This window comes from Odontomachus brunneus, unplaced genomic scaffold, assembly GCF_010583005.1.
Source record: "Odontomachus brunneus isolate Ranch 3 - 2012 unplaced genomic scaffold, Obru_v1 Obru_scaffold_117, whole genome shotgun sequence".
NCBI lineage: Eukaryota > Metazoa > Arthropoda > Insecta > Hymenoptera > Formicidae > Odontomachus > Odontomachus brunneus.
This window is the reverse complement of record NW_022639567.1, coordinates 552,234-563,210: the sequence shown is the minus strand read 5'-3', so window position 1 is coordinate 563,210 and position 10,977 is coordinate 552,234. Positions and strand designations below refer to the sequence as shown.

The 10,977-nt window shown below is 32.5% G+C and overlaps 1 protein-coding gene across 9 annotated transcripts in view; it reads right to left on the bottom strand.

Annotated features, from left to right (window-relative positions):
* Nucleotides 1–6: 6 nt before the first annotated feature.
* The window catches only part of LOC116849466 (protein Skeletor, isoforms B/C), a 163,425-nt gene continuing 152,454 nt past the window's right edge, over nucleotides 7–10,977 (bottom strand). For all 9 annotated transcript variants that reach the window (XM_032826624.1, XM_032826625.1, XM_032826629.1 and 6 more), the window contains 5 exons: nucleotides 10,033–10,393; nucleotides 4,534–4,854; nucleotides 1,996–2,119; nucleotides 1,549–1,843; nucleotides 7–446 (listed from right to left, as the gene is read on the bottom strand). In XM_032826624.1, coding sequence (XP_032682515.1) covers nucleotides 297–446; nucleotides 1,549–1,843; nucleotides 1,996–2,119; nucleotides 4,534–4,854; nucleotides 10,033–10,393 — 1,251 coding nt within the window. In that variant the 3' untranslated portion in view covers nucleotides 7–296. The remainder of the gene's footprint in view (nucleotides 447–1,548; nucleotides 1,844–1,995; nucleotides 2,120–4,533; nucleotides 4,855–10,032; nucleotides 10,394–10,977) is intronic.

Sequence of the window (10,977 nt, the reverse complement as noted above, 5' to 3'; positions counted from 1 at the left end):
TATATATATATATATATATATATATATATATATATATATATATATATTATATAATATGAAATATTGAATCTGATAGGTCTTAAAAATATTTTGCTAATCTTTCACCTTACGAGTAAAGCTTACGTGCTAAATACTTTCTTACAACCTTGTATCGTGTTTCGCCGATTTAACAATCGCGTTAGTATTGTCATAGTTTCTTTTTTTGTGACCATATCTTAAATCGACCAAGTACTCTGTCGTCATCTTCATTCTCCTCTGTTGTTTGTTCCACGTTGAAAGGAAAAAAATCCGACGATTCATCTCGAGAATAAAAAGACTGCGACCATGGACGTCACGAGAATCACGAACTTAGGCAAAAGTTGACTGACGCCGTTGACGTTCCTCTGCGACCGGTATCCCGCGTCGACGACATTAATCTTCCATCCCAAATAGTTGTGCGAGTAACACTGAGAAAAAGTAATAAAACCAAATTACAAGAAATATAAATAAAAACGTCGTAACGCTACTTAAGGGGATGCTTGAAAACTTTACCGACAGAACACATATTTTTTTGCAAAGTTTACGTCGTATTACATAGAATTACAAATGCTTTTACACAATGAAAGTACGTGCAAAAAATTTTTTTAAACAAAAAATTTTTAATGTAAAATCTCAAGCTGTCAGTTAGCGTAATATTTGCCTAATCCAAGAGTTCCGCAGCTTATACATACCGAAAGTGTGGATGCTCCAAACAAAAAAATTTTGAAGAACATTGCTCTACCTTCGCATCTACATTTGGAAGCTTAAGAATATCGAAAGTTTGCAGAAAGATTTCTACACATATATAGTTAACTTTCCGTTGAATATGGTAAATCAAAACAAAACACATTCATATAAGTTCTGTATATACAAGAAATACAAAAAGGATAGCGTGATTATCCAGACAGCACAAATATTCAGACAGCAAAAATCGAGTCATAAGACGTCTTTAGAACGTTTTTAAGACATCTTTAAGACAATATCTTATAAACTTGTCTTAAAGATGTTTTAAAGACGTCTTATGACCCGATTTTGGGGTGCTGTCTAGGTATGTTAGTAACGATCGTCTCTGCATTATCGATATTGTTCGAGTTCGTCATCGACTCCAGCATCCCCTTAAAAGATCTGATAAATTAAATAAAAAAATCTATGCGACTAAATCAATGTTTTTGATAAAAATGATGAAATTGCATAAAGAAGTGTGTGTATTCACATAAATATATAATCATTTAATATAACATTCAATCGTTCAAAGTAAATTACGATATAAAACACACACACGAAAGAAATTGCCAACTTTTTTACTTAAACTGTAAAATATCAGAAGTAGAAGTTTCCGATAGAAATGATAAGTTGAGATAAAAATATACAGTACTTCGATGAGAGAGAGAGAAATTTGTATGTATATTTCTGTCAATCCTTATCGAATTTTTTAGGTAGGTAAATGTCCGTGGAGACGTCATTCACCACTGGAATAACTCGTACAATTTGTGCAATAATCGTATCGATTTGTATAAATGGGACTTGTACCTGATAATATATTAAGTCCGGTGTGTCCTCCTCGACGGTCCATACGAGCTTGGCGGGCTCACCCTTGTCGCATTTGAGCTCCAGCGTTCTGAAAAAGCTGTCGAACGTCTCATAGTTGTCCGCGCTGTCCACCGAGGTGCGCGCCCATTCGCAGTAACGGCCGGCCGCGGTCGGATAGGGATATCCGTTGGGGTCGTACTTCACGCCGGCGAATACCTTCTGCTCCATTCGTTCCTTTTCATTCTTCTGCCCGAAGCCACCCTCCGGACTGCTGGTTATGTAGAACGGATGATACCTGGACCGATATATCACATACGTTTCAAACGTCGTCGAATCTCCGTGCACGATATCGTGAGAGATAGGGACGTCGAGGCGCGATACCGATCTAATCTCGTTCGTATATATACATGTGCGTTTTGAGTCATCGTGAATGAGAATATGACTTACCTAGCGGGATTGGCAGAGTCGTTTCCACCCTCCACGATGAAAGTATAAGTCTGACCCCTCTCCACGGTGATCTCCGGGATCAGCAAGTCGTTGATATACCATGCGATGCCCCAAGAGGGTGTACCTACGCAGCAATAAAAATCTATTAGCCGACTAAAAAACAACTTCAAGATGCTACGTGATATTTTATAGATAAAGGAAGCGTCAGGAATATTTTATGAGTGAATTGAATGAGTTTTATGAATTTTTCTATAAATATTCCTTACGAATATTTACATATTCTATACATGTAAACACTGTTATATATTCATAATACGTTTATAGTATATTCGAATATCATAACCCAGTAAACACAAACCCGGGTAGGAATTTAAAAGAGGGCTTGTAAAGGCCCTAGATAGTTTTTCCCCATTTCTGTCTAGGCGCCATTCAGACAAGCCAGAATAGGCCCTGTACAGAGATGTAACGCTTTTGTAAGTCAGGGCCTGATTTGTAAATCTGACAAGGCCCTGTTCTGGCACGCCTATATAGGCTCTATCTGGACATGCCTAAGTAGAAAAAAATATTCTTTTATGTACGAATACGTACTATTTTTTTCTAATAGAAACTATTCGTAAAGGTTACAACGCTTGCTGATTTTATTTGAAAACTTTAGATTACTTGATTCCAATGCTACATCACATTTAAAATTTCTCACTGACACTGGTGGGACTCGACCTGGACCCTGCCTGAGGCATCTCTGGATTATGAAATCTCTTGCCTTAGACACTACGCCACTTTTTCAATCGATATAAGCGTCTTACATTTTGTCCATATGTGTTGCGATTAACACAATAATATAATTTTTTGATAATATAACTTAATAAAATGGTATAATTTTAATAAAAATTATATTTTTCGTACTTTTATTGTTAATTGAACCCTTAGCTAATGAGATGAGATCTACAAAATCCCGCACTTCCATTTCGTTATTTTTAAATTTTTATAGTAAAATTTTTTTATTGTTGGTTGTTATTAAATAAATAAAGACATGAAAGACTATAAACTTTGAGTAATTTTAAAGAAGTACAATTAAAAGAAAGAGAAATCCACCTTATCATATAAGATTCCGTTAAATTAATTAAATTTATATATAAATATATAAATCAACGCTTATTATAAGCGATTTCTAAAATATAAAATATTTTAGTGAAAAAGATTTTGATAAAATGTTTCACAAATATTTCTAAATTATTTCAATGTTATATTTCAATATAATTTCCAAGTTATCTTTTGGAAAGCTTGCTGTGGAACCCTATGTGAATCCGCCTTATTTGGAAGACTATTTTTGAGAACCAAAATCAGGTATTTTGGTTTTACTTCAAACTTATGTGAATTTTACTTCAGTCTAAGACTGTAAACTAAAATTCTGTAAGACTTTAAACTATTTCAAGAATTGAATAAACGAGATCCTGACTGAATTATATAAATACATGTCTTGTTGTGTTGATGTTTACGGACGTCCACATCTGTGCCTATTTTGGGCCTATTTACGAATTTTTCTTTAGAAATTCTTTTGCTTGGCCATATGTAGGCCTAACGATAGCAGGACTTATTAAGGATATCCCCAACAGCGCCTATTTAGAGTCTATTTAGGAAATTCTGCTATTTTAGGGCATGCCTATCTAGGCCCTTTACGGACTTGGGGTATGCCCCGATAAAATCCTACCCGGGAAGTATCATCGATGTTACAATGTCAGCTCAATCATATAGTATATTACGTAACTTTGTTATATAACAAAGTAACGGTTACATAATATACCATATGATTGAGCTGACATTGTAATATGGACTTACTTATTACTTTGTGTTTACTGGGAACTATAAATGTTCTATGAGTGTGCATAGAATACTTACAAAACATAGATTAATCGTATTGATTTTGCTCTTTTACGATATTATAGAAGAATAATTTAAATGCTTTATTTCATAGATACATATCATTACTAAGTAATAATAAATGCGTATTACTATTTAGAATATGAGGAAAAGAACAATGCTATAAAAAGATCAAAATTTGCCCGTAAAGAGAATGTGTGAAATCAGGCTATCTTTATATTCTTAGACCTACTAAACTCAAATATGAAGCTTAAAATAGTTTAAATTTCGTGGAACTTTATGAAAAATGTATTTTTTTTTATAGAAAAACCTCGTTCTTCAGCAAATATTTTTTAATAAACGATTGACAATTGTGGACAAAAAAGTCTTTTATTAATTTTATTGATTTTTTATTGATATTTTTTAATTTAACGAATGATTTTTGATCACCTGACTTATTTTCGCAGCTCCGTGAATCGTAATACAAGGGAGATAACGTATAATCGAGAGCAACGTTCATGTGCAAAACCAGCTAATGGCATGTCCATATCGTTCTTCGTGACGTAACATAAACCACTTTTTCATTGCAAAAAAGTAACTTTAAAAAAGGTATATAATGTCATATTTGCTAAATGAAAACGAATTAAACGTGCGATTTCACCGAGACGCCGTGGTCAATACCTGTTATTTGCGAGTATCCTCTCTTCGCGCCAGTCGGCCCGATCTTGACGCTGAAGATATCCTTATCGTTGATGACGGCTGGTGTCCAAGGCTTAAGATCAGGCGCGTCTGGAATATTGTACAAGGAATTTGTGCACTCATGGACGTTCCTCGACGTAAAATCGATACGAATGTCCTCGGTGGTCTTATCGAATCTCTCGTGAGCATTAGCTTCGCCCCTTGAGTTCAGAGGTCCGATGGCTGCAATCACACTCGTCTCCGCTTCCGGGATCATCCTGTCCTTCACCGGCTCGTTAGTCCTCAATGGACGCGTATACGTAACTATAAGCGAAAGAAAGTCATAGGTTGTTCCTGTCTCGCACTTCGATCTATTTAACATATTATAAGTTCACAAACTGATACAAGTGCTTCTTGAAGTGCTTTGTCAGCGCGACATTGGCCACAATAATTAGCACTTAAATACAGTTATCAGTTTGAAGAAAGTGTTGTTCCATCATCCTACTTTTAAGTCGAATTCTCGAATTATGAAATTGCTGAATCGAAACTGCTCAATGCAAATATTCCACTCTAACCACTCGATCATTATCTGGTTAATAATGTAATCGCTATAAACTATTGTCTTTTTGTCACATGGATGATATTAAATAATTGTGTTGGAATCACGTCTCCTAAATTTTCTACTATTGACAAGCCAAAATCACATCCAGCACATCTCACGCATTTAATGTATGCTTTTGTTCTTTCTGAAACTGAAACAGGCGTTAACTGAAACAAGTGTAAATGTCACGCACGAGCGCAGATTTAACACGCTCCATGCTACGTAGGTTACTGGTTGCCCACGCTGAACTTTCCGTTCGGACCATTTGATATTTACCCGGATAGATGAGAGTATATAAATTTGGCAACAACTTTATTAATAGATTTGTAAAGGTTGCGACTTTTATGAGCGGTTCGTATAGCACTTATATTTATCACATAAAATGACGAAATAGAAATATGAAAAAAATATAAAAAATACAAAAAAAAATACAAAATTACTCAAAACATTATGTCATGTAAAATGTATATAAAAGTCTGAGTATAACTTTTAGTAAAAAAAAATTTGTTGCTACATCAATATAAGAAAAATAATATATTAAATATATTATTTTATAATATAAATTTAATTATTAATTCAATATAGTATATTTGCCTCATAAATGTAATTTAAAAAATTGTAAAGGTTTCATCGTCTATTACCTTACATTATGATAATTATAAAAATCTATCTGAGTTGGCTTTGAAACATCCAGGAATCCTATTCTAAACACATAGCAAACGTTAAAAATATATTCTTTTAATTCTAAGTCTTTCTATGTTTTTTTTTTATACGAGCATTTTATATAACGTTATTTCAGCTTGAGAAGTAAAATGGCATATTTAACGTTCGAGTACGCACTCAGAATATAGCCTTTGATAGATTTCCATGAATATTATGATTATTATGACTATTATAACGTGAGACAAATCATGATGAAAACTCTACAATTTTTCAACTAAAACAAATACAAACGCGCGCTATTTAGCTGATATTTCCATGAAATAATATTTAAAATATTTTCTAAAATGTCAGGATTATCCAAACAAAAGTATTATTCAATATATAAGAATTGCATATATACGAATTCTCTCTTAATCTATTTTAAATACTGAAACAATTAAACACATTTTATCAGACTACATTTTATTGTATGATATGCATTTTATAATTTTATGAATTTAATTGTAATTCTTTAATACTGTGCAACGCATTTAATAATATTCTAAGCTGCAATATATTCAGTTTTCAAGCAAAGTTTTCATATTCAAGTTTTCAGCTTTCATTGTATACTCACAAAGTATTTTATCAAAAGTGGACCCTTGTCCATTCTAGAAATAACAAAAATATATTTTACAGAATCTCTGCTCTGTAAAAAAGAATTTACGTTTATATACTGTTATATTACCACCATTTATACAGATTTTTTTAACATATCAATGTTGGAAAATAAGCATAACATAATGCTGTAAAGATTGTAAGTTACTTTTCATCAATAACTATTTAGTAAGAACATTAATACTTTCAAATCTAACTGAAAAAATTATATTTTCTGAGTATTAGTAATAAATATAATTGAAATTCTTATGATTAGTTTATGAATACATGCAGAATATATATACATGAGACAAGCGGCACCAAACTGTCAAAAAAACTTCAAAACTTGGTGAAAACATTATATAACTCTATATATCTTGCAATAAATCATTACTTTTTAAATAACATTAACAATAAATAGTCATTTATCAAAATTTTTATTATTTTATTTTTAATAATAATTTCTTCAATAAGTAATGAATCCATATCTAAACTTTTATGTAATGCTTTAAGATTAAAAGTTACTTTTCGTCTCTGATTATTTAGTAAAGACACTAATCTTTTTAAATATAACTGTAACAATAACAAAATTTTTTAACAGTAACAAATATAATTAAAATTTTAGCATCATTAGTTTGTGAATACATGTAGAATACATGTACATGAGATAAACTGCATCAAACTGTCAAGCAAAAAATCTTCAAAACTTAATGAAACAGTACTAACTCAATATATCCTGTAGTAACTCATCACTTCTTAAGTAACAACAGCTGTAATGCATCATTTTTCAAAATTATTGTTAATAATAATAAGTTTTTTAATAGATAATAAGTCTATACCTGAAATTTTATGTAACGTTTTAAGGTTAAAAGTTACTTTTTGTCTGTGGCTATTTAATAAAGATACTAATCTTTTTAAATATAACTGCAACAATAGCAAAATTAGATTCCCTGAGTAATAGTAATAGATATAACTGAAAATTGGATGATTAGTCTGTGAATACATGTAGAATATATGTACATGAGACAAGCGGCATCAAACTGTCAAGCAAAGAATCTTCAAAACTTAATGAAAACAGTACTAACTCAATATATCCTGTAGTAATTCATCACTTCTTAAGTAACAACAGCTGCAATGCATCATTTTTCAAAATTATTGTTGATAATAATAAGTTTTTTAATAGATAATAAGTCTATACCTGAAATTTTATGTAACGTTTTAAGGTTAAAAGTTACTTTTTGTCTGTGACTATTTAATAAAGATACTAATCTTTTTAAATATAACTGCAACAATAGCAAAATTAGATTCTCTGAGTAATAGTAATAGATATAACTGAAAATTGGATGATTAGTCTGTGAATACATGTAGAATATATCTACATGAGACAAGCAGCATCAAACTGTCAAACAAAAAATCTTCAAAACTTAATGAAAACAGTACTAACTCAATATATCCTGTAGTAACTCATCACTTCTTAAGTAAAACAACTGTAATGCATCATTTTTCAAAATTATTGTTGATAATAATAAGTTTTTTAATAGGTAATAAGTCTATACCTGAAATTTTATGTAACGCTTTAAGGTTAAAAGTGATTTTTTGTCTCTGATTATTTAGTAAAGACACTAATCTTTTTAAATATAACTGTAACAATAGCAAAATTTCTTAGGTAACAGTAAAAAATATAATTAAAATTTTAGCATTATTAGTTTGTGAATACATGTAGAATACATGTACATGAGATAAGCGCCATCAAACTGTCAAGCAAAGAATCTTCAAAACTTAATGAAAACAGTATTACTCAATATGTCCTGTAATAACTCATCACTTCTTAAGTAACAACAGCTGTAATGTATCATTTTTCAAAATTATTGTTGATAATAATACGTTTTTTTAGATAATGAGTCTATACCTGAACTTTTATGTAACGCTGTAAGGTTAAAAATTACTTTTTGTCTGTAACTATTTAATAAGTTCATCAGTCTTGTACATATAGAATCGAAAAAAGAATAAATATTTCTAATTATAAATGTAAAAATATACCCTCACCCCCTCCTTTTGTCTTTTGTGATCAGATTTGTCTTCCTCTTTTTTGCTCTTTCTCTTTTTCTCTTCTTTGTCTTCTTTAATACTAAACTCACGAAAGTTTAGCTGTCAAAATTCACGTAGTAATTTGACGGTTATAAACATATAAAACAAGTTACGCCGTAGCAACGGGACAATCTATCAGCATCACGGTTACATTTTCGAGGCAAATATACTATGTATTGCATTAATGATTAAATTTACATTGTACAATGATGTAATTTTTTTTTTTATATAGTTGCAGCTACAAATTTATACTTAAAGTTACTCTCAGATTTTTATATTATATTGTGCATTACGCATCCATATACTTTAGTTCATTACTTTACCAAGTAATGAGTTATTACAAGATATTTTGAGTTAGTACTGTCTTCATTAAGTTTTGAAGATTCTTTGCTTGATAGTTTGATGTTGCTTGTCTCATATACATATATTCTGCATGTATTCACAAACTAATCATCAAATTTTAAGTTATATCTGTTACTATTACTCAGGGAATGTAATTTTGTTATTTTGTGAGCAAATTTTCACATCGTTCATTTCGCATTTTTTTTCGTTGTTTTATCCCTAACAGTACAGATATCCAGGGGACATCAAGAGTATATCCTGAAGAAGTTCTGAGGATATTTCTTCGTTCTCAGGATGTCGTTAGGACGTCCTCAAGAGATTTTATGCTGTCTGTGATGTGTTAAAAATGAATGCCATATGAATTATTGATAACTTAAATCGATTGATAAAGTTGCTGCCAAATTTACGTACACCTGTTTATTTGAATCACAAAATAAAAATGAAAATGTAATTATTATGAAGAAAACACGTTGTTTAACAAATAAAGTTTAACTTACCTACGCGTATGAATGATAAATCGCGTCAAATTAGTTCGGCACGAAACTATTAAATATCTCGTTTAAAACTAAAAGATTGTTCTACAATGCCCAGATAGCAAAATCTTCAGAGAATATTCTAGGACGTTCTTAGGATGTATGAATGTTCTTAGAACATCTTTAGAATATCTTTTGAAAATTTGTGCTGTATGGGTGCGGGCGGAATTACGTTTTAAAGTCGTAGTCTATGCATCGATCGTACATTCTTCACGTAAATTCATAGAAAATAAAAAGTTTAGTTTAGTTAATGAATTGAGTAAAGCTTTTCACTTTTCACGAGTTTTACGCGAAGAAGAAATAGAGATATGATCGATTCACAGAGCTGTGATAAAAACGTTACGATTAAAAAAAAAAACGTAACTGCGACCGCATTGTAGACGACCCTTTACGCTATTCAAGTCACATGGAAAGCAAAACCTCGACGAGAACGAACACGTACAACGCGTATAACAATCATGAGGATCAGGTCGTTCGTTATTTCTTTAATCTCAACTGCAATAGCGGCATTTGTAACATGCGCGCTAATAATAGTTCGACATTCACTGTCCGTACTGAAGATTTGTAGTATACGTGACATGAACTGTGGATTCTCAGTGCCAACAGTGAATATCGGAACGTAGCCAAGGAGAAGACATGTACCAGTTGTTATGCCGTTCTTCCGTTCGCCATTCACGAGCACCGCATCGTTTCTACCGCCGATCCTCTTATCTGGGCACACGCCCTTCTTGCCGTCGCACTGAGCTATGTCCGACATGTAGTAATCCTCGGCGATAAACTCGCCGGTCTTATTGTCATAGCCGATCACGACGACATCGCCGCCGATCATCTCAGCCTTGCCCTCCCGACCCGACAATCCGAACGCCACGTATTGGTCTTCCCTGATACGTCCGGAAACACGAATCTGCACGTTCTCGCCAATCAGCTGCCATTGCACCTGAACACGGCCCTGCAGCATCTCCTTGCAATTGCTCACTTGCTTAGGCGTGGGTGTGCTGCTCGTCTAAGAGAGAAAGAAACGATATAACACGAATTGTCTCTTCGTCGGATCATCATCCCGAGTAGGAATTTAAAAGAGGGCTTGTAAAGGTCCTAGATAGTTTTTCCCCATTTCTGTCTAGGCGCCATTCAGGCAAGCCAGAATAGGCCCTGTACAGAGATGTAACGCTTTTGTAAGTCAGGGCCTGATTTGTAAATCTGACAAGGCCCTGTTCTGACACGCCTATATAGGCTCTATCTGGATGCCTAAGTAGAAAAAAATATTCTTTTATGTATGAACACGTACTATTTTTTTCTAATAGAAACTATTCATAAAGGTTACAACGCTTGCTGATTTTGAAAACTTTAGATTACTTGATTCCAATGCTACATCACATTTAAAATTTCTCACTGACACTGGTGGGACTCGACCTGGACCCTGCCTGAGGCATCTCTGGATTATGAATCTCTTAGACACTACGCCACTTTTTCAATCGATATAAGCGTCTTACATTTTGTCCATATGTGTTGTGATTAACACAATAATATAATTTTTTGATAATATAACTTAATAAAATGGTATAATTTTAATAAAAATTATATTGTTCG